This window comes from Lasiodiplodia theobromae (assembly GCF_012971845.1).
Source record: "Lasiodiplodia theobromae strain AM2As chromosome Unknown scaffold_32, whole genome shotgun sequence".
Lineage (NCBI taxonomy): Eukaryota > Fungi > Ascomycota > Dothideomycetes > Botryosphaeriales > Botryosphaeriaceae > Lasiodiplodia > Lasiodiplodia theobromae.
This window is the reverse complement of record NW_023336511.1, coordinates 68,726-90,926: the sequence shown is the minus strand read 5'-3', so window position 1 is coordinate 90,926 and position 22,201 is coordinate 68,726. Positions and strand designations below refer to the sequence as shown.

The following is a 22,201-nucleotide window of genomic DNA, read 5'->3' as shown; positions in this document are numbered from 1 at the left end:
GTGCTTGTAAGCGAGCGAGCCCCCCTGTTGGACCGTGCCATTTCTGATTCCGATACCTCGAACCCGTCTCGGAGTGTCTCATGGATAGTAGCATGTCGTAGTCCCTCGGACTCCTGTACAATCTTTAAATTAACTACTAACCATCGGGGGCTCTCGGTGTTCGAGTTTTGTCCCGGGTATGCTCATTATCGTCTTCTGTATCCATTTAAATGTATGCCCCAAAGGAACCATTCATCTATCCCAAATCATTCCATCCAAGGGGCTTCTGGCGTCATGACGCGTCAAATCCGAAAGATGAAAAGGGGTCTTTTTTAGCGGAACACAAAGGCCGTGAAGAAGCCGAAAGAATACACAAAAAAAGATGAAAGTTTTGGTGGTTCCCACCTCTATCGTGGGAAGAAAATGCCCGTGGGTATTGTAAGTTTCGCGCGCATGAGTTTGGATGCAGAAAGAAAAGGGGGTATTTCGCATGAAAGAAAGCTCAAAACCCAGTATCCAAAGATGATGAAAACTCCGCCGCTATGCTTATGAAAAATGTTGTAATGGGTATCAAGCTGATCAATCACACTCGGGAACGACTGGTACGTGAAGAGAAACAGCAGGCGGAAGGTCGTTGAAAGTATGCCAAGTATCCAGGACACTGTAGGTTCGGGAAGTCATTGTCTCGACGACTGTCTTATCCGGCCACGGGATGATAGGAAGATCGGTGTAGGCAGGCACGTCGTCTTGGTCGGTGGTCCCCCTATCCCACAGCTTCAGGTTGATATACCAGCGTTGGACCACTCGAAGCCTGCGCGCTCGGATTACGTCGTCCAGTTGATGGGAAATCTCCTGGGTGGTTTTGCGTGACAAGGCGCGTGCCTCCTTATACTTCTTATCGAGCTCCTTGAATTCTTGCTCGTGTTCGTGTTTGAGCTCCTTTACATCCTTCTCTTGCCGGGCTCGGGTCATTTTCATCGCGGCTTCGTGTTTGCTGTCTAGTTCGTCGTGCAGTTTCTCCTGCTCTCTCAGGCGGCGTTTGTCATCTTCAGTAACTATCCGTCTCTTAGTCGAACCAGGAACAGATGATCCGCTACAGTAGGCCTTCATGTGTTTCAAAGCTGCCGCAGACCGCGCTCTCTCTTCACGGTGAGCTTGCTCCAGGGCGTATTCGGCCTTGAGTTGCTTCTCGTCGAGACGCTCAGTCTCTTGCAAGTGCTATGCACGTGTCAGTCAAACTGGACGCAAGAATGCACCGCGTTGGGGCGTACCTTGGCTGCGAGGCGATCCTTAAGAAGAGTAAACTGGGCATAGAGCGACCTCCGAGAGAACCTCTCCCAGAAGTGAAACAGTTGCTTCTGTTTTACCTCGAAAGTAATTATGCGCTCCCACGTCTTGCTGTACTCTTGCCACATGTCGCGGAACTGGGCATGCTCCAGAGCCAGGTTCAAGGCGGCGCGTTGGGATGCCGTCATAGTGGCGGAAACGTGCGGGTGGTGAGAGATAACCGAGTCTGGGCTGGAAGCCCTGGAATGCTCCGGCAGTAAGGCCGACTCGGCATCGAAGTCGGTAACAGAGTCCTCTTTCACCCGGGGATGCTTGTAAGTGATGCGGCCCGTCACGTCACCGAGACGGTGTATGGACGAGTAAGAATGCTTGGGCGGACTGCGCAGGCCTTGGTCGTCGGCGCTGGCGGAGATTAATTAGCGGTCGAAGAGCAGGGACGTCTCAGGTGACGTACCTGAAATACTTCTTGCCAAACGAGGACATGCGACGGAAGAACCTGGGCTTCGGGCTCCTGTACGAGGCCAGACTCGAGGTCGAGTGGCGCGAATAGTTGACGGGGTGCGGGGCCGCCGACATCGAGTGTCGCTGGGGCGGCGAGGCGGCGAAACTGCGGTCATGGTCGTCGGCGGAGGCTGGCGAGTCCGGAGTGGTGATATCGGTCGAGCATGAGGCCTGCGTGTTGCCCGACACGGACGAGCGGCGCAACGGGGACGCGGTGGGGCCCAGGACGTCTGGCGCATTCTGCTGGGGGTGTGGGTCAATTGGAGTTGGCGGCAGTCGGGCGGATGGCGGACGCACGGGAAGCTGCAGGTCGATGTCGCAGAGGCCCTGGGCGAGAGCATTCGCGCGCAGGTCGTCGTCGAGCCAGTCTTCAGACTGGCCTTCCTTGAGCTTTAGCGCCTCCTTCTCGTAAAGAGTGGTGAAGAAGAAGGGCAGCTTGTCGAAGTCGGCTTCGGCTAGGGTGTCCATGGTTGAGGACGGAGTCGCGCGACGCTGCAGCGCATGGGGAGGGGCGGGAAAGGGAGAGATTCTGGGGTCGGGTGGTGGTGTTGAGAGTTGGAGCTGCTTAGGTAGGCTGCACGTAATGATCATTCATGCTCGGCGCCTGGCGCGCGGCGAGTCAGGCGCCAAAAAACGGCCCACGCTCGCGCGCTCGACCAGGCTGAGGACCGCCCGCCCGCAGCCCTGCAGGGCCTGTTCTTTGCAAATTCGGCCGTTGGCCACGCCCTGCGCGCTCGGCCAGGCGCTGCTCCGCCTGCTCGCAACCGTCGTCGCGCCGCCCCTCGCTACCAGCCGCACGTCGCCGCTGGGCCGGGGCGCGATTCGAATCCAATACGGCTTGCCGCTTCCGGACGTCTGCCATTCCAAATCCCCCAGTGTTTCAGCAGCCACTCGGTGATTGTTTGGCTGATCCTGGCTGATGCGGTGGGACGCGGCCAGAGACCAACCGCGGGCCTCCAAATGTCTGCTCGTCTTCACCGCTGCATGGCGGCCTCCGCATTGCTGCGCACCCGGCGACGCACCACTTAATCTCCGGCCGCGGCTCGTGCTTCCCCAGTCGCTCCTCAGCTCGTTTCAATCTATTTGACGCAACGCGCACCCGAGGCCAATCGCAGACGCGTCGCCAGATAGCCGGCCAGGGTCTGAATAACGATGGGCATCCCTCAGGTCTGAGCAACCACGTGGTGCATCGCCGGCCCCCTGCGACACCACGATCGTCGCTCTTCACGATTCAACTCTGCTGAGGAAAAAAATGCTGCCAATCCCCGGTATGACGTCAACCCGATCGCCCACCGTGTGCCGCCGACGTGTCGTCTCACATTGATGCCGCTGCGCTCCGCGTTCCTTATCATGTGCCATAATTCGTCCCCTTCTTCCGATCAGATTCCCGCTGCCCTGCATCGCGTTGGCGACGATGCCCCAGCCACACGGTCTCCGCTAGTGCTGACACACCCGTTTCGACACGGTTCATGACTCTTGCTTCTGTTGCCTCAACAGCATCCTGGTTGCAGCAAAAAAGAAAATGGGGCCGAGCTCGCCTTCCTTCCGTAACTGGCAGGCAACCTTAATCACACCTCCCTGAGATGTCCATGGTCGCCGCTTTGGGCCAGCTCCATCCGTGGCGTCGTTGCAGCTGACCCATTCCCAAAGTCCAGGAGAAATGACACCAATGGCCTTTGAGAACCAATGGCAACGTCGTCATCCGCTACGGTGAGGCTGTGTGCACCGGCCGTCTTGGAGATTGATGGGTAACATTCTGCTTCACGCCTAGCGTTTGCACCATGCAGCTAAAAGGGGTCGCCCTGCATCATCGCCCTCGATGTGGAGACGCCCCCCAGCGAATCACAGCGCAATCCTTGACCTTTTCTCCCCAGGCTAATCCTTCGAGAAACCTACCCGACTCGTTCTAGAAAGAATGTCAGATCTTTGTGGGTAGGCCAATTTTACATGTGGAGAGCTGAACGAGCCACTATCGCGACCAATCAGCCGCTTCAACACCACACGCCGAACTGGAGGGGTTCCGGCGGCGCGCGAGCGCCACTGGCCAACGTCGGATGAGCGGACCTCCCGTTATCTGGTTCGTGGCAGATTGACGACAGATCTGCCGCAAACAGCCGTGCTTGTGGCAGACGTCGCCGTCACCTACGCGAAACCCAAAACGGCAATTCGTTCTCCCTGCTCTATTAGCTACCGACGGGACATCAATATTACGTAGACGTTGGTATAGATGCACGATGCGGGGAAGGCGCGATGTCTTGGATCCTATCGACGAGTCTAGGTCGTGGCGGGAGCTAAGCTTTCGCCACGCTAGAAGCCCGGCATCCCCGTTGCCTGATCGAGGCAATGCTTTGCTCAAGTGCGCCGGATTTCGTGGCACGACGGCAGTGAGCGTAGTATTGAGAATTCAGTGAGCGGCACTCGAAGCGGGACTTTGGGTAAGTTTGTCTCAAACCTTTTCCCTGGGACTAATGTCTTCAATTGCCACTAGCTGTAGTCATTCTTGCACGGCATTATTGTAGTCCCAAAGACACAACAACAAAGTGCGCCTTACTCAATACGGAAGCTGATTTTGTCTCAATAGTGTCGTTACAAAAGTAGTCAAAGTATAGTTCTCAGGAGACAAAAAGTGGCCACCTCGTCATATGCTCAGCGGCCGGCAAAGGAATCTCACCTTATCGAACAATATACCCTACTTGATATCTTTGTTGACTGCAAGGACCTGCTAATAGTAAAGTGAAGAGACATTAATGTTCAAGTACGAAGAGCTGCACATAGTAATTACCCAATATAGAAGGCCTGTTTAGGCTTAGTCTTACTGCTGGTTGTACATAGTCTCTGCTAGTCGCGTACCCCTTAAAGGATCAATCCATTATGGTTTCAACACTTTACAGTCTCGACCTAGCGTTTGTTTTAGCTTATATTTTACTCTCAGTGGACACGACGGCGCCGCACGCAGGTGAGAGACAGGCTTGAGGCTGCAAAAGACAGATATACTGGGTTCCGGACGTAGCAGCGGGAATGAAGATGGATGAGGATGGCCGCTAGATTTGGAATGCTAATCGAAAGTGGACCATGTATCGATCTATTGAGTAGCCGGCCGTAAAGGGCTGACAGTAGGACGGTTTCGATGGTACGACAGTGGCAGAGCCGAAGGTAAAAAACAATAAATCACAACAAAAGCCTCTTTTCCACAGCTGATGTTGGACAGCAGCGAGTAGGGAGAAAATACTATGGTGTATTCGCCACCTACTACAACCACTACTACTCGTTGGGATGTGTGACACTGATAGAAAGCGTATACTAAGTCAATTGAATTGATTATAGAAATCGTTACTCGTCATAATCTATCAGCGAAGGTATCGTTAAACACAACCGCCAATCCATGGTATCAAACACCTACGACAACACTCCTCACGCTGCGCTCATTACACAACACCCACCTACGTCGCCTTATTCTTCTATATGCCACCTAACACAAATCACCAGGGCAAGCAATGTTGCTTCCGTAGAAATCGCCGGAGATGCCAGCGATCTGGAAAATGGCGTTCACGACACCACCAATACCCTCGCCAGCGATGAGGCCAGCTGCAATCGCGTAGCCATAGATGTCGAAGCTCTTGGGGTTCCGCTTGGCCCAGATGTATGCGGGGAGGGCTCCCATGATCATGGCGAGACCGTAGACAGCTGAAAAACTCGTCAGCCCGGGTGTTCAAAGTGCAGCTTGGGGACAGTGTTTTCATTCGCTTGGAGGGTAACTTACTTTGAGGCAGGACGAATGCCAGAGACACGCACATAATGTTGGGGTGGTACGCGCGGACCCACTCGAGCTTTCCAACCCAGACGAAATGCCTCACGAGGACCATAGCAACTCCGAAGATGGAGAAGCAGATGGCGAAGATTCCAGAGCTCGTCGGGATCGGGAAAGCCGGATCAGTGACGGCGATGGCAACAGCACGCCAAGCGGACACTGAAGGGCCGGAGAAGGCGCAGTGCTCGGCTTCGGTATCCAAGATGCAAGGATACGCAGTCGCGAACAGAACGAACATTCCGGGAGCGAGGAAGACGGCGACGATGGTACCCAGACCCTGGGCAATCCACTGCTGGATTGGCGGCGTCCGGAGAAGGAAACCCACGCGGAAGTCGGCCGTCAGGTCGGTCGACTGGTTGGCGCCCATGTTGGCGAGAGCACCACCCAGCAGGTTCAGCTTTTGCGCGTGTGCGACGCCCCAGCCCTCGCCCTTGGTTGCGCCGCCGAGGACGATCTGAGAAGCCTTGGAGGCGGCAGTGAGAGGGGTGATGTCTGGAACATGTGAGTCAGCGAATATATCAAAGCCTCCGTTTTTGGTGTGCTTACCAGTCACGCCGGTGCACTGAATGGCGAGGAAACTGAAGAAGAACGCCAGGAAGACGCTGAGAACAGACATTCCAACGGGCATATCGAACTCGACTCCCATAACTTTCTCAAGAGTTAGTTTGTGTATGCATAACAAGGGGCCGGGGCGAATCTATTCTTACCAACACAGGTCGCGATAATGGTAACAACCAGGCCAGGGAGCCACATCCAGGTCTTGACGCGTTCACTCGGCAGAGCAGGGTCCTCAACGATATCCTTCAACTCCTGCTCCGAGCGCTCGTGGAAATAACCGAGTTCCTTTCCGGCAGCACGTCCCATGGCGTATATGGCCCCGCAGCATCCGCGGTAGATGGCACGGAAGCCATAGACAAAGACACGCCACTGAAGGGCAAGCTCGGTGAAGGAGACGGCGATCATGCACAAGACGCCGGGCCAGAGCATCCAGTAGCGAGGGCTGGGCGTGTCCTTGTTGGAGGCGGACAGACTAAGAGAGGCGAACGACACGTAACCGTCCCATTTGGGGTCGTCTGACGCGGCCACGCCAAAGGCGGCGCCGTTGTGGACAAGGGCGGGGCCGATGATTCCCCAGGCGAGGATACTGCCGCCGTAGAAGGAAAAGGCGACATTGAGACCGACAAGCATGCCAGAGCCAATGAAGGCGGGCGTGAATTCAATCAGCCAGCCCCAGTTCTCGACATTGATGGCTAGGTTGTTGTAGCCTCCCCAAATGAAAAACCACGTGAAGATATGCCAGTCCCACAGGATGCCAACGGCATACTGCGACACGACACGCAGGAGGAAAGCAGCGGTGAAGGACCAGGCCAGGGCCTTGGTCTTCATCTTGGCGATAAGCTCACCGGATACGGCCTCATGCATCGAACGAATCGTCATGGCCGTCGCAGTCGCGGTCGGGAAGACGAGAGACAGCTCGCGAGCGACGTGGACGATGAAGAACTTGCGTAGAGGGGTCGCGAAAAAGAAGCCAAAGTAGCCGCCGACGGCGGTGAGGGATACAATCTTCCAGAAGTCGCTGCTCGGCTTCTCGCTCATGAGGTTCAACTGATACAAGGCCGGGTAGGCTGAAACGAAGACGTTCGACAGGCCTCCGGAGGCTGTGGCAGCTGTCTGGATGATGTTGTTCTCCTTGGGACCAAAGCCGCCGCCCAGGATAGGGAAGTTCTCAGCAAACGTCACAGAGAAAAACTTGATGACGGCAAAACCGAGAATGGCACCAAACAAATTGGCGGTGAAGGTCCAGCCAGTCTTCAGACCAAGGTAGACATTGGATGCGTTGACCAAGGCACCGCAAATGCAACCCATTATCACGGCGCGAATGGTCAGCACGCGGTCGCGCTCTTCCGGTAGATTATCGAAAGGGACGAATGGGTCTGGCAGATGGTCGACCTCGACCTCTTTCTCGTCGACCTCGATGGACCCAGCTTTGTAGTCGGGAGCAACCACATCGTCCGGGGGTTGATAAGATTTCTTTTCGTCGAACGAGCTACAAGCAGGTCAGCATTATTGTTCCACTGCAGTTGTTCCTAGCTAATGTCTTCCCAGAAGAACGGGTAAACTTACGCAGACTGGACGTGAGCCATGCCCTCCTCGGCAGAGCGGTCGACGCTCTCAGCAGCGTTCATGATTGCCGGCAGAGACCAATTGGCAGTCGACAAAGCAGGAAGAGAGGCACAGACAGAGCAACGACTGGTCGCAGGGTAGAAGGACACGCGACACTATATAGTCGCACGGCCGGGGCAGAAGCGAATGAGGCATGTCCGCAGCGGCAGTCTCCAGACTGTAAGGATCGCCTAGCTGCAATCGAAGGGCGGTAGAACGCAGTCAACTGCCAATACGAGTAAGACCATGGGCGGCGGCCCGAGCGGTTTAGACGAGGTGTGCGACCCGGCGGCGTAGAAGGAAAGCCGGTGCTGGGGATCGGCAGTCCATGCGTGTCACCACCTCGACTGAGCGGTGGCAGGCCTTGAGGGGCAAATTCGCCCGACGATAAATCGCTGGGCGCTCATTTGTGGTTGCAGGCCTTTCATTGCCGTCCTGTCCGACAGCAGGGTGCCGCCACAGCAACACCAAGCGCCAATGCGACGGGCGCACAAGCTTCGGCGCAAGCGAGGCGGCGTACGGCTTGTGGCCTGAGCCGCGAAGGCTACTTATCGCTGTGTCAGTGGAATTGAATACGTGTGTGTGATAGCGCAGAGGTAGTCCGTTTTCTGCCATCTGCGCCGTAACTGAGCCGGGGCCCAGCCAATCATTTGGCGGCCTTGCTGCGACTTATCGGCTCCAACGTGACTCGATCAGGCAGGTCGCCGTACTCGCCGTACTCTTTTTCCCTTCGCCTGGGCACCGTTGCTTCGCGATATAGCGCCCGCTTATTAGCGGTCCAGACACCATCGTGGTGGCTGATTTGAGACGGTGGAAGCGACCAAGTCGACCTCGGAGTGTGCCGCCTCGTAACTCAGTCGTTCGAGAGCGCAGGGACGCCGGCCAAAAAAAGAGTCACTTGACTCGGTAACGCAAAAGCTTTTTTTTTCCTACCGGCGTCTGGCTACTCGTAGCCGAGCATCTCCGTGAGCTAGAAGAGTCTTTTGCAACGCGCAACTGATACGCACCCTTTCTTGCACTGGCATTTTCAATACGTATCCCCGACGGATTGCGATCCTTGCAATGATAGTAACGGACTGCTGCATGTCGTGGAGCGATAGCGATGCGAGATCTGCCGATGTCCCGGCACGAGACCCCACAGAGCCATCTACTGTTACCGCATTAGGAACATTTGAGAACGAGGGCGTGCAGCAAAGCATCCGTGCTCCGCCCCCGCGTTGGAAAAAGCTAGAAGCGACTTCATCCCACCGCGTTCTTCGCCCCCGCGAAGCATTGCCAAGTAACGACCACCCTGGCGTAACAGAAACCGATAGCCCGGCTCTGGGCCAGAAGCTTCGGGATGCAAGGGTCATCCTCCAAGATACACATCTCGCTTTTCTCTTCTTATCCGAGTGCAGCTTGCATGCCTCCCACGCTGCATCATGGTATTTCAGCCCTATGGATCCGCTTTGTGGCACCAGAAGTGATGCATTCCTTCGATAAGCTTGCGTCGTCTATTTCTTACAGTGGTAGTACATCAGCCAGCATCTACAGAACTGCAGCCAAACATATGAGCAGAGAGTCCAGTCACCATGTGAAATTCGGATCTTCAATCACGATCCAACTTGCCGCGCCAGTCGCCGATGTGATTGATGATAATCTTAGCAGCCCGTGGCGCAGGCTCGTTCCTGCCCAACGCCTCCACAAAGTCGCCTTCAGGGTCTGCATGTCGTCAGCGGATTGCTCCTTTGCAATTGATTCGCGAGGACACTCACCCATCAGGTAAAAATAAATGCTGTGATCCACGAGGTAATCCTGGCCAGGCTTGACGTCCGGTGGCGTCGAGAAGTAGACTCTGTATTTCTTGCAGATGCCCTTGATGTCATCCCACGTGCCCGTCAAGCCAATGATGTCGGGATGGAATTCTTTAAGGTACGCCTTCATGACAGCAGGCGTGTCGCGCGCGGGGTCGCAAGTAATGAAGACAGGGCGTAGAGTGTTGCCGGCAACCTTCTTGACCTCGTCGATCATTTCCGCCATCTTGTCCAGCTCCTCGGGGCAGATATCAGGGCAGTGTGTGAAGCCAAAGTAGACCTGCAAGCATATTCCGTCAAACTTGCTCCGATGGATTCACGACAGAGCAAATAAACGCACCAGAGCATATTTCCCTTTCATATCTTCGTTGGTGAACGTGTTGCCGTTCTGATCGACGAGGGAAAACTCTCCGCCAACCTTGGGACGGCCAACACCTTTTGTTTGCTCGGCAATGCGCTGGCGCTGTACACGCTCCTTCTCGTAGCGGAAATAGACAATTAGACCAGCGCCAGCAGTGAAGAAGAGGACGGCCGAAGTCATAGAGAAGGGCTACTTGAGATGTCAGTTCCAATGCGTTCCTGCAAGCATTGGCAGCAGACTGACCCCAAGCTTATACCGCGACTTTGCTTCCTCGACAGTCTTATAGCAATTCCGCGGGGTGCTCGAGAAAGGACGGGCCTGGAGCTTCGACGCAGATTGGAAATTGGCTGTGGATCTTGCGCAGACTGCTGTCGAGCTTGAGCGAGCATTTCTGCTAGAATATGGCCGTGTCGATGAAGCATTGAGGGAGCGCGGCGCAGCGAAAGATCGTCTGACCGAGGCGGATGCGGCAGTGTCGGAGCGGGAAGCTGTGCGAAGGGCGGCAGACCAGGCACTGGGCCTGGCAGCGCAGGATGAGGCCATTGTCAGAGGGAGCTGCGCTTTGGCGCGGAGAGAAAGAAGGACAAGACAGGACCAAAGCTCTGGAGATGTCAGCGATTAGGCTGGTGATGTCGTGCGGGCAAAACTACGGCATGCCGTCGGAAGGCGGCAGGTGCGAGTCATGTAAAATGTCACGTGAGAGCGCGGGCCCCGCGCGTCGAGAAATGATGCGTGCGCGTCTTGTGTAACTGGAGATTGGACATTCTCTTCGATCAGTATCCAATTGCTTCTAGCAGGCTGCCATTTGGTCTAAATACTCCTCGCGGATCGGTCTTCAGACGACTCCTCGACCCAACCCCCCGAGATTGGAACGCAACTGCATCACACCCCGCCTTCGATTTTTCACACTTCTCCCATCCATCAACAACCGCCCAATTAATCATGGTTACCACCGAGGACCTCAAGACCTCCATCAAATCCCTCATCAGCGCCATCGAGGCCCAGCCCGAATTTGCAGGGCAGCACGCGGCTCGCAAGGGCAAGATCTACTTCATGTGGGACTTCGTCACCAACACTCTGCGCATGCTCGAAGCTTCCGCCAACAACCGCGAGGCCAAGTCCGATGTCATGCAGCGCAGCATGTTTGCCAACATCCTCTTCAACGACACCACCGGCAAGCTGACCATGATGACTGGTGGTGACACGAGCGAATTCAGCGCCGACGTCAAGGCGAAGAGTGAGGACGTTCAGAAAAAGGCCGGTGACTGGGCTGTTGCCGAAGGCATCTTGAGCGGCTAAGATTATCCTTTGGTTGTCAATCATTTCGGTGTTTCCTTCCTCTCGTGTAGACAGCAGGAATGCTACAGTCAGAGACAGGCTTCGTCGCAGAATACCCCATTGTTCTGTATCTCGCGAAAGGTGCCATGCAGCATGTTCATATGTGTTCACTTCATCTCGTCACTACCCCCTATTAAAACGCTCCCTGTCTATCTATTTTTCACGTGTCTAGTCATGCCTGCCCCCTCAAGCACGCACTTATTCCTTCTAGCTGTGATACAAAGCTATCTTAATGGCACAATCCCATCCCAACCCCATGATTCCACGCAAACGCCTTCACCACACCCCACAAATGCGACCCGGCCCCCAGCAGCACAAACACATGGAAGATCTGATGACTCGAGCCCCAAACATCAAACTTACCCGGACCCCACTTCTCGGGCACCTTCGTCGCGTATACGGCGACGCCGGCGCCGTAGAAGACGAATTCGAGCATGAAGAAGCCCCAGCCCATACGCGCGTGTGCCAGTCCGACGCCGTACGCCCGGGCGGCGTGTGCCATGGGGAAGAAGCCGGCCACGCCCAGCGACAGGAACATGGACGTGCGGAACGGCTTCCACGCCGGCGTGCGGCACATGGGCACCAGGCAGACGACGGCGGACGCCGCGGCTAGGACCAAAATCTAGAGATGCGATCATCAGCACTCAGGCGCGCTGAATCCGGGGAAATGCTCACCAGAGTCAGATAGAACTTGGCATCCGCCCGCTGGCAGTAAAACCCGTAGTAGACGCCCGGCACCCAGCTGCCAGCGATCAAGCACAGGATGCCGAGGAAGTCGAGTAGAAGCCACCGCTCGTAGATGCGCTCCGAGTGGTTCATGAAAGTGTGGTAGGCCGACGAACAAGTTAAGCAACAGAAGCATCCCGCGAAGAAGCACGCGAATACAACAACATCTTCGTGCGTTGCGGTTGCGTAAAGCGGTGAAAGCGTAGACCAGAGGTGGTGTGCGAGACAGGCGAAGAAGAAAAGACCAAGCAGGTGTGTCCAGATGTTGACAGTTTGGTTGTGCAGCGAAGGGATGCTGAGTATGGAGCGAATGTACGAGTGGGACAGTGGCCGATAAGATGTCAAGATATACTCGTTATCTTGTTGCCACGGGGCAACGTCTTCGTAGCTTAACAGAGTGGTCGATGATTCGGTGCGTCCGAATGATCTTGGGGCATGGCTGCCAATGCCCCCTGCTTTCTCCTCCATTGGAATGGCTGCGACCTGAACCTGGGGTAAATCCAACGATTTGGCCGTAGATGGGCGGGAGACGAGGCAATGCAAAACGCTGACAAAGTGAAATGGGAAAGCAGTACAAAACGCCGGTAAGGATGCAACAACAAGCTTTTACACAGCTGCAGAAGCCCATGTGTGGCGAATTTTATATCAGCATCCAGCAGGTGGGGTAAGACCCAGAAGGGATCCGATCCGATCGTGACATGGCCAACATTTTCCCATCCGAAATCCTATCGCGCGAAAACCCACCAATCCCCCGAGTGTCCTGCGGAAGTTCACAAAGAGGGGGGGTCGCAGTCGGCTAAAAGGATGTACTATAGCTTTAACAAAGTCAGGCAGTTAAAGATGCTCGCAAGCAACACAGGTTCTACTACTCCATGAGCCTACAGCACGACTGTGGGTGAGGATTACGGGGCCCCATATCAGCCGAGAACAGGCATCAGCTAGTCCTTTTTAGCATCTGTTGGGACCGACAAAACCCATGGTAATTCGGTGAGGATGCGGCAATCGGTAATGGTTCGGCGATCGCCCTGCTTGGACATGTTGCAGGCCCGACATCGCTCCCGACCCACCTCTCATGCCACCGGGCATGCTCTGCTATGTATTCAAAACAAACCTTCGTCTAGTGCTGCGCCTCTTCGGCGTCTGTAGAGTCCTCGTAGCTACCTTCCGAGTCCGAGATATCCGGAAGCTGTTCGTTCATGTTGGTCGGAGGCAATGAAGTGCGCAGCCATTCTTCGAAGGCATTGTCCATATTGCCAAACTCGTGCTCCTCGTCTTGCTCTTCCTCCCAATCCGCAAAAGCATCCTCATCGTGGGGATCGCCAATGTCGAAGCGGGAAAAGCCCATTCCCTGGTCATATGCCTCTCCCTCGTTCTCATCTTGAAACCCTTCATCCTCACTGTCAGCATCGTAAATGTCGTATTTCCGCGCCACCCTCAGGTCCTTTAGCTTTTGTCTCTCCTGGTAGTCGTGATCAAAATAATCTTGCGAGAGCTCGTAGTTTTCATGCTTCTTGTACCATCGACGAATGCGGAGACGGCGGGCGTCGCGGTACGCTAGTCTCTCTCGCTCTGCGACTATCCGCATCATCTGTGAGATGCCATGGAAGAGTTCGGTCGCGCCGGCTTTGATCGATTTCTGTACCTCGGTAGCTTTAGACTGCTCCGCATCGCCCTGGACCAAGCATCAGCTCTCCCTTTCTGGAAGTCCCGGCGGGCCAGACTTACCCTCAGCTGAGAATTCAGCTTCATAGCATACGCCTCTTCTCCGAACAACCTATCAAACATAGCCCGCCAATCAAACGACATCTCTCTCTTCCCGTAGTCTATCTCCAATCCAGGCAACTCGGTGTCGTTCACAATCTGCCGCACCGCAATCGTGTACGGCGGCAAATCGTTCCTGCACCCGTCTCCATTGCCCTGATACAGCATCATCGCGCTGCGCCACCGCGCCGTGAGCGCCCTCTCAATCTCCTCCTCTTCCTCCCCATCACCATCATCATCCTCTATAGCATTCTTATTACTGAATATCGCGCGCGTCCGGTCCTCCGACAGACGGTCGAACTCGAGCGTCAGGCCCAGGTAGTGTTTCCAGCCGCCGCTGTCGCGCACCATGCCCAGGTCGCGGAAGCGGATGTGCGTGCGCGGCTTGAGATGGCGGTGCAAGAACGCCTCTTCGGTGGCGGCGCGCACCGCACGCGAGACGCGCCGGCACGACAGCCAGACGTGCGGGATGACGTTGCTGTTGGAGATGCACGAGATGATGCGCACCCACACCTCGATGGGCAGCGGAGGGCATCGCCGGGACTCGATGGGCGGCGCGCGGGAGGTCATTTCCTGGGGGGGAGTGATGGGCGTCGGACGAAGGGCGGCGTTTGCTGTCGAGGTAAGTGGGCGTGGCGGAGGTATTAGCTGCGGGCCGTGTTGAGAGGTAAGGAGTGATGATTGTGGGCCCCGAACGCGACCTGGACTAGGCGACAACAAAGTGTTTGCAAGTGATAGTTTCGCGTTGAACAGAAAGTTTACGATTGAGGACTTTGGAAGCTATAGCTTAGTTCTATGGTATCCTTCTCAACCTGCCTCCGTCGTGATTCAAGGGTCCGATAAGCATGCCGAGCCGGACCCCGGCTCTTGATCATGTCATTGGTCAGATCAAGACGTATGGTCACCAACACCAACGGTTCTTTCGAATTTTGTCTATCTCGCTCACTAATCGAAATCTCTTTGCAATCTCGATAGTAGTAACAACTTACACGCTCTCATAGCAGCTTTAACATTTCCATTTACGGCCTCCTTACCTCTGTGGTCAGCATTAGTATGGCCTAGCTCAGCCGTAAACTGCAGAGTACGGAGCTCAAGACTTGTCATATCATTGAAAGATTCTCCCACTGAATCTCCATTTAATCTGATTAACAATGAGTTTCCGATGGTTGACCGGACACTTTTGTAGCGGGAGAGTCTGGAAATTCAACAAAGTTTCTGTGAATGACCTGTGAGGTGTCATCTGCAATGTTTGAACACGTCACTCTCACCTTGCTGTGGCTTTGATGTCGTGTCTATGCGTCACAGCCTCCGATGAGTTGTCCGGCATAGGATGAATCGCCTTCGTTGTGATCGCGGGATTCGTCGACCAAATTTGTGGTTCTGCGAGATTCATTCGCGGAGCAAGACACGACAGATCTTGGCGATTCATCTTGCGCTACTTTCTTCCTTCAGTCGCATGTTGTGACGCATGGGGAACGCGATTTGTTTAGAGAGCGTTTCGTCCTACCTGAGTCTCACCACCTACTACGCCTTGGAAACCTACCACAACTGGTCGCCAACTGGCATGCAGAACAGGTCTACGTGGAAATTTCCATTGGGGTTTCAACCTTGCTTCGCGTACCAATGAGGATAAGTGGAACAGACCAAATCAATCGCTGGCCACGCCGTTTGTTGAATACTGTACTAGACTATGCTATGCCAAACGCGGGATATCAACTGTCTGAAAACAGAACAACAGAAACAACCGCCGTTATACCAGCATACTGGACACGCTATTCTATGCGTTCGCCGAACCTGACTGCACAATGCTCATAATTACTTCAGCCGCACCCAATAATACCCCTCCACCACTTTCCACGAGCACTTGCGCGTAAAGAGCAACAAAAATAAACAGGTGTAGTACACAACGTTCATCGATCATTTGCAAAAATGGGCAGAAGGAGCAGCAGAGAAGTAGAAAACGTCTATTTACAGGAGCTACCGGGGACGGTATGCAGACGGGAAACTTTTTTTGTACAGTTCAGAAAAGGGGAGCCGTTATAAGTACTGATGGGCGTAATGACGTATGACAGCGTTTATGCAGGGGTGAAAGGGTAGGATGGTGATAAACTAGTGTGTGATTAGGATTCGGTCAATTGAACCGAGGGCTTTGGAGAAACTAAAGACAAAAGCCGGGGATTTCAGGGAGAGATCGAGATTAGAACTGGAGAATAGGTGGCATCGTCCATCAATGGATTATCAGGATAATGTCCGGAAAGAAACGGATGATATCCGAGCATCCCTTCCCCTATCCAAAAGTCTTTGAGCGCGCGGACAAGGCGCTTGCTGCACGCTATGCACGTTTCGTTCCTCGAGAAATGCTTGCTCGACAAAACCACAACTCCATCGACATAATATCAAATCAAGCGTGACTAGCACTGCCCGCGGGGCTTCTGGGTGTGCTATTATTGTTCGTGGGCGGCGTTCGAGCCCTGCTGCTTGGGCCCTGGAAGCTTGGGACTGCAGCACCGCTGGTGCCAGGTGGACCTTCGGCTGTAGCCGTCGCGCGGCCGCTAACATCTTGCATCTCAACACCACCTTGCTGCTCTTTGCTGAGCGGGGTAGTGCGCTTTCCGCGACGCTCACCGAATCGCTGGTCACCCTCCTCGTACTTGCGCTTGAAGGTGAGGTACGTCGGAGGACGAGGACGGAACAACACTGCCGAAAAGTTCTGCCAAAGAGAAGTTTGCGTAAAGGGTCGGTGGCGATCCTTCTTCAGGAACTTGTGAGAGTTGAGATATTCGCGTGTCGTCTCACCACGGGCAATCAGGAAAATGTGATAGCCCCAAAGCGAGGCAGGATACCAGGTAACGAGGATGCCGTAGATCATCATGGCGAAAGGAACGCGCCAGTGAGAGATTGCTTCGCTAAAGCTCCGGCCTGGCTTTTCGTCCATCCAGGCAAGGAGGTGGCCCAAGCTAGCAGCAAATAGGAAGGCACCCAGAAGAGTCGACGAGCTGACGAAGACGAAGAAGTACCGATAATTGCGGCGGCCGACGCAGTTGTTCAGCCACACGCAATGGTGATCTTGCGTCTCAATGCAGTTGTCGCAGACACGGCAGTGGTGTGCGCGGGGCGGGCGCCAGATATTGCATGACTTGCAATACTTTGTTGGGACCTCCATGGCGGCTGTCTGAGAGCTGGCTGAAGTGACCATCACCCATTCGGTAGTGGGTGGCCCAACGGCTAGCGGATCTTCCGAAGGATCTGGCGGCGGAAACGGATGGAGATTACGAGGGAGAATCTGACCTCCGGTTAGTCGTGCCAGGGATGAAAAGAAATATGAAACTTACACCAGGGTCGGAAAGGGAGGCATGGAAAAAGGAAGAAACGCAAACTAAAAAGAGGTACGCAAACAGAATGGGTATCGCTGGTGAAACGTGAAGCCATAACCATGGTGCCCTGGAAGCTTTGGTCAGCGTCGACGCTCGGGTCATTTCAAAACCGGTTTAGCCTTACGAGAAAATGAGAAAAAGAATTGCAGGAACAGCAACGAGTAAAGCAGTTCCAATGCTGATAGGCCGATCCCTGGTATTTTGCAGTCTACCGCCCCAGCAGAAAACGGTATTTCCGGTGAAATACTCATAGTTCTTCCCCATGCTCATCTCCCTCCGAATTTCGGTCTTGGTGATGTCCGTGGCAGCGTCCTGGGGGTGTAGTCTTGGCGATGACGCAGTTGAAGACAACTTCTCATGGCCTTGGCCTTGTGGGCGAACGGAGCCGGAGTTGTGGCTGCGGCTGGGGAGCATGAAGCTAGACCGAAAAGACCGCGGTGATTTCTTTTCGGGAGGGACCAGAGCACCGGACTTATTTACGCGAGACAAATCCAGATGCGAAGGCGCCTCGGTCCTTGGCGGCTGCTGCAGAGGAGTTATGCTTTCGCCGTGGCTACGAACCGTATCAGGAACAGTGGGCGTGGTGTTTGCCGTCGTGCGGTCGGGCATGTACTCGCGTTCGCTAAACTCGGTGGCAGGAGATGGGGGAGGTCGTCCTTCTTGATCCTGAGTGTTGCTGTGGGCTTGGCTGGGCACCGAAGTGATACTGTTGCGGTAGGAGCTGAAACCTAGTTCACTCTGTCCATCGTGCGAAATCGAGTTGCGTCCCATGATGGATCCTGGCCGCTGGCCTCGTTGTCCTTGGAGCCTTTGCGCGCTCATGGGCCGGAAGAAGGCCGATTGCTGGATTCCGGCGACGTGCGACTTGCTTTGCGACGTGGATGTAGGTGGACGGTTGGCGCCGCCGTTGGTGCTGCCTGGGCCTGCATTTTGTCCAGCATTGCCGCGCGAGGGCGGGGCTCGCGACCATGTCCGACGATTGCCTGTTGTCGACACAGACGAAGGCCGCGACGGCGGTAGTCCAGACTCGCCAGGTGGGCCAGTGATGCCAGAGACGCGGGAGGCGCGTCGCATTTGTGGATCCTGTGGGAGTTCTTGCGGGTCGCCATCCTCAGAGGCTATGTCGGTCATGCGCGAGGAGATGACGCTGGGGGCGCCATGGGTGCCAGTGGGCACATCGAGAGGAGACGGGAAGGAGCTGCTGGGGGTCGAGGAGCGCGGAGGGCTGGTGGGAGTGGTCATTGCGGCGCGTCAAGCGTGCCTTCGGGGTGGCGGCGGGGGGTGATGGTGCAGCACGTTGGGAGAGGTAGAGAGCGTGGGCACGAATGCATGACCCGGCCAAGAGGCGCGCGGAGGGCTCGGAAGTCGGAGGGCTCGGCGCCGACAGGGCTAGCGAGGCGGATCTCGAGGCGAGGGCTCGTGCGGAGAGAGAGCGTGGGTGCTGGGGAAGCGTCAGAGCGGCATGGCAGGCGTCGTCGTGAGGCCGTCTGGCAGAGACACGGCGCGCAAGAGGAAAGAAGGAGTTGGCCTGAGAATCGTTGGCCTATGTGCCATCAGGAGTGGCCTTGGACCAATCAGGAGCGCCGCCCTGCAGATCGCCTGGCCTTTTCCTGCCGGCCTGCCGCATCCAGCGCGCTAGCGCCGCCGCCCGCTGCCATATGCGACTCGGGCGCGCCCTGACATCAGCCCGCCGCGGCCGTCGCCTTGTTCCGCTCCGCGACACGTGACCAGACCTATCAAGACGCCCGCAATAATGTAGCTGCGCAGTGGTCTGACTTCATCCGCATCTCCCTCCACACTCCGCAAGCTTCACCCATCGACCATGTCCGCCATCATCGGCCGCGCTGCTTTCCGCGCTACGCGCCCCCTCCGCTTCCAGGCCGTTGCCCCGCTCCGCGCCGAGGCAGTTGCTGAGAAGCAGGCCAGCAAGGACGCCCTCAAGCAGGCCGGCAAGAAGGATCCCGAGCTCTACGTGCGCCTGCCTGCTCCAATTGCGCCCATGCGCGTGCCCTGATGCTGATTCGATGCCGCCCCACAGGTTCTCTGGACCGTCATGGCCGGTGCCTTCGGTCTTGCCGGCTGGTACTTCTGTAAGCTACAGCCCCTCGGCTCTGCGGCGCAACTGCCAATGGCGTCATGAATCCCTCGAACAACCACTTCTGATGCACGACTGCCTTCATAGCTCGCTCTCCCACCACTTCTACCTCGGAGAAGTCCGTCCCCAAGGTCCCTGGCACCGAGCCCTGGAACACTGGCAGCGACGGCAAGTACCAGTACTACCCTGGCGGTGACTCCAGCCAGGCTCCTCGCGACGCTCCCTCGGCTCTGAACACCGTCATCATCCCCAACGTCAACCTCCCTAAGGTAAGGACAGTGCTGGACGCCGTTGACAACTGCCCCCGGACAAACGGAACGAGAACGGCAGGGCTGACAGCCATCTACAGGAGCTTCACGAGAAGTGGAACAAGTACGGCAAGGATGGCTATTAGATCAGCATTACACCCCAGGGGTAGACCGGGAAATAGAGGTTTGGCTGAGACGTGAGAACACTGTTACCCTTGTACAGACTTTTGATTCCCTTGCGGTAGAATAAGACCGAAGACTGCTGCTGATTTGTACAATTCATCCGTGTTTTGCCCTTCGAACCGGATCTATACCCATGCAGTCGTCTCCCTGAGCGACACGTCAAATCCAAAACTGCCCAGTCTTATGGATTCATTTTGGACCAATTTCTACAGACTGAAAATTTAGCAAATCCTGAGTACAGCACTCAGCATGGAATAAGCGGGTTAATAACCTTTCAAGACGATGACGAATACGAACAGGGAGAAAATAGTCTATTGGATTTTCACTATCAACCGTTGAAGTCGTGCTTTTCAACTTTGTATGCCCCAGTTTACAGATTTCCCAAAACGCCCATTTTTTGGTCTATGATTCCCTCCATTTGGCCCCAAAAGCACGATCCCTCAAAATGCACCAGATGGTCCGCTCAGACGTCCATCGTGTCAGTGTCTTCCGTGGCCTCTCCCTTCTTCTTCTTCTCCTCTTCCGTCATCTTGCGTAGGAACAGCTTCCTCATGAGCGAGGGATCGTTGTGCTCCAGCGTCATCTTCTCCTGGACACACAACATGGTGTTGTCCTTCATCTCTTCAACAAGCACGGGCCAGTTACCCGCATTTGACTTGTTCTCTGCGCCAGGCGTGAACGAGTGGTAGAGGCGGTTGCGGTCGAGGCTCAGGGTCTCCAGCGTCTTGCGGTGCTTGGCGATGAAGGCCTTGAAGGCCGGCTGCTCGAGCGGCCACTCGTGGATGGTGAGGTTTTCGAGCTTGTGGAGGCACGGGACGTTCTGGACGATGTTGCGGAAGATCTCGGTGGGATAAACCTTCCTGCTGCGCTTGGACACGGCCACATCGAGCGACGTGAGGTTGGGCATCATGCGCAAGAGCTGGGAGACGGTGCCGTACGCGGCGTCGCTGACGTCGTCGAGGGTGTTGGTGTTGATGGAGAGGCCAAAGGCCTCGAGGTTGGCGAGGGTTGGAGCCAGCGCGGCGAGCTTGCTGTTCGGGATGTTGTCGAGGTTGGCCAGCATGATGAGGCCCTCGTTCCAGTTGCGGTCGAAGTGGCTGCTGGCCAGGTGCAGGCGCTTGAGTTTGGGCATCGGGTGGTCGGCCAGGGCGACGAGCAGGGCCTCAGCCTCAGCGGACGCGGTGCAGTGGTCGTTGACCCACATGGGGCGCTCGCGCTGCTTGATGCCCTCGACGTTGTGGTAGATGGTGATGTCGGTGATGGAGGGAAGCAGCTCCAGGCACTTGCGGATGACACGGGCTCCGTACAGCCTGCCCTTGTGGGTGTCGGCGTTCTTCTGGGAGGCCGTCGGCAGACTCTGGCCGCGGTTCCACTTGCGCGGCTTGATGTAATCCGGGTCGAGGACAACAGGAGGAGGGGTGTAGTCGGCGTCCGGCATCGTACCAGCAGCCTCGTGACGCTGCGCCTGCCTCTCAGCAGCCAGCGCAAGCTGCTTCTTCCTGACTTGGATGGCCTTCTCCGCCTTCTTTGCATACTTCGCAAGCTTGCGGCGTTCCTTCTTGGTCAGAGGCGGGTGGTCGGCATCGGAGGGGATGTGGACACCGGCCTCAAGAACGAGCTTGGTAAAGCTGTCCCTAAAGTCGGCTCTCTCGGCAACGAACATGGCGATGCGGTCGTGACCCTCGTGGCTTAGGGGGACGCGGATGGTGGTAAAGTAGTTCTTGGAGGCGTGGGGCCAGGTCATCGCCTGCATCGAGTGCGATGTGCTACGGAGGTTGATGATGTCGTCGTAGTCAAGGTCCTTCAGAACCATGAGCATGAGCTCGGGGGGGAGCTTCTCGATGCCGGCAGTATGCGTGCGAGCGACACGCTGCTCCTCGCGGCGAGCGCGGATCTTGGGGACCTCTTTGGCCATGTGGAGCTTGCGGGGCAGTCCAATGGTCGGAGCGGTCGTATCGTACTTGTGGCTGTTGCCGGGAGAGATGCTGGCAGACATGTTCGAAAGCGATGTCGCAAAGCTTCGGCGAGCGGGAGGAATCTTAGAGAAGCTTGAGAATGTCTGGGTTGCAAGAGCAGAGGAGAGGAAGAGGTGCGGATGAAGAGCGAAAGGTCCAAGGTGCGGGCGAAGAAATAGGCGGTGCTCCAAGGCAGTCAGCTAGCCGGGCGACAATGGAAACTCGGATGGGACTAACCGCATTAGGAAATCCACAATGGTCATTCACTTTCACTTTTACTCACTTTCACTTTCACCGGCCAGCACGATCAGTGTGTCTTTGCCCGCAATGGTAACACAATACATGCCATGGGCACCCGCTTCCGCGTCTTATCACTCTGGATCCGAAAATGTGTGCAGGATGATCCATGGAATAGTAGAATGCATACATGCGCTGCTAGCAGACGAGAAACGGGGTAGAAACTCACAAACGGAAGAGAGTCAAATATCATGAAATCGACCCAATCGCTCATTAGAATCGTTAGCTAGTCAACACCCATGGTCAGAAAAGCAGCAAGTCCCAAAGATGCATTCAGCTCCGCGATGTTTGGATGTACAAGTACATTGTCTTTTTCAGAGCGCTAGGAGTGA

The 22,201-nt window shown here is 55.6% G+C and overlaps 9 protein-coding genes across 9 annotated transcripts; 2 read left to right on the top strand and 7 right to left on the bottom strand.

Annotated features, from left to right (window-relative positions):
• Window positions 1–558: 558 nt before the first annotated feature.
• LTHEOB_9494 (Ibr domain-containing protein) lies at window positions 559–2,235 on the bottom strand (the record flags this gene model as incomplete). Its single annotated transcript, XM_035519087.1, has 4 exons — window positions 559–1,197; window positions 1,251–1,668; window positions 1,721–2,010; window positions 2,065–2,235. The coding sequence occupies 4 exons, from the start codon at window positions 2,233–2,235 to the stop codon at window positions 559–561; spliced, it is 1,518 nt and encodes a 505-aa protein (XP_035368721.1).
• A 3,001-nt stretch (window positions 2,236–5,236) lies between these two features.
• Window positions 5,237–7,761, bottom strand: LTHEOB_9493 (Oligopeptide transporter; the record flags this gene model as incomplete). The annotated part of the gene is made up of 5 exons (XM_035519086.1): window positions 5,237–5,451; window positions 5,528–6,067; window positions 6,122–6,223; window positions 6,283–7,622; window positions 7,700–7,761. 5 exons carry the CDS (start codon window positions 7,759–7,761, stop codon window positions 5,237–5,239), a joined length of 2,259 nt encoding a protein of 752 aa, XP_035368720.1.
• A 1,565-nt stretch (window positions 7,762–9,326) lies between these two features.
• LTHEOB_9492 (Copper chaperone sco1) lies at window positions 9,327–10,072 on the bottom strand (the record flags this gene model as incomplete). The annotated part of the gene is made up of 3 exons (XM_035519085.1): window positions 9,327–9,439; window positions 9,493–9,811; window positions 9,872–10,072. The coding sequence occupies 3 exons, from the start codon at window positions 10,070–10,072 to the stop codon at window positions 9,327–9,329; spliced, it is 633 nt and encodes a 210-aa protein (XP_035368719.1).
• A 762-nt stretch (window positions 10,073–10,834) lies between these two features.
• On the top strand, window positions 10,835–11,191 carry LTHEOB_9491 (uncharacterized protein; the record flags this gene model as incomplete). The annotated part of the gene is made up of 1 exon (XM_035519084.1): window positions 10,835–11,191. The coding sequence occupies one exon, from the start codon at window positions 10,835–10,837 to the stop codon at window positions 11,189–11,191; it is 357 nt and encodes a 118-aa protein (XP_035368718.1).
• Window positions 11,192–11,337: 146 nt separating this feature from the next.
• On the bottom strand, window positions 11,338–12,049 carry LTHEOB_9490 (Hemolysin-iii channel protein; the record flags this gene model as incomplete). The annotated part of the gene is made up of 3 exons (XM_035519083.1): window positions 11,338–11,360; window positions 11,594–11,852; window positions 11,906–12,049. The coding sequence occupies 3 exons, from the start codon at window positions 12,047–12,049 to the stop codon at window positions 11,338–11,340; spliced, it is 426 nt and encodes a 141-aa protein (XP_035368717.1).
• A 1,024-nt stretch (window positions 12,050–13,073) lies between these two features.
• LTHEOB_9489 (Heterogeneous nuclear ribonucleoprotein r) lies at window positions 13,074–14,287 on the bottom strand (the record flags this gene model as incomplete). Its single annotated transcript, XM_035519081.1, has 2 exons — window positions 13,074–13,628; window positions 13,682–14,287. The coding sequence occupies 2 exons, from the start codon at window positions 14,285–14,287 to the stop codon at window positions 13,074–13,076; spliced, it is 1,161 nt and encodes a 386-aa protein (XP_035368716.1).
• A 1,831-nt stretch (window positions 14,288–16,118) lies between these two features.
• On the bottom strand, window positions 16,119–18,333 carry LTHEOB_9488 (Zinc finger DHHC-type palmitoyltransferase protein; the record flags this gene model as incomplete). Its single annotated transcript, XM_035519080.1, has 3 exons — window positions 16,119–17,000; window positions 17,050–17,158; window positions 17,216–18,333. The coding sequence occupies 3 exons, from the start codon at window positions 18,331–18,333 to the stop codon at window positions 16,119–16,121; spliced, it is 2,109 nt and encodes a 702-aa protein (XP_035368715.1).
• A 580-nt stretch (window positions 18,334–18,913) lies between these two features.
• LTHEOB_9487 (uncharacterized protein) lies at window positions 18,914–19,580 on the top strand (the record flags this gene model as incomplete). The annotated part of the gene is made up of 4 exons (XM_035519079.1): window positions 18,914–19,063; window positions 19,130–19,181; window positions 19,274–19,455; window positions 19,536–19,580. The coding sequence occupies 4 exons, from the start codon at window positions 18,914–18,916 to the stop codon at window positions 19,578–19,580; spliced, it is 429 nt and encodes a 142-aa protein (XP_035368714.1).
• A 500-nt stretch (window positions 19,581–20,080) lies between these two features.
• LTHEOB_9486 (F-box domain cyclin-containing protein) lies at window positions 20,081–21,613 on the bottom strand (the record flags this gene model as incomplete). The annotated part of the gene is made up of 1 exon (XM_035519078.1): window positions 20,081–21,613. The coding sequence occupies one exon, from the start codon at window positions 21,611–21,613 to the stop codon at window positions 20,081–20,083; it is 1,533 nt and encodes a 510-aa protein (XP_035368713.1).
• Between the last annotated feature and the right edge of the window lie 588 nt (window positions 21,614–22,201).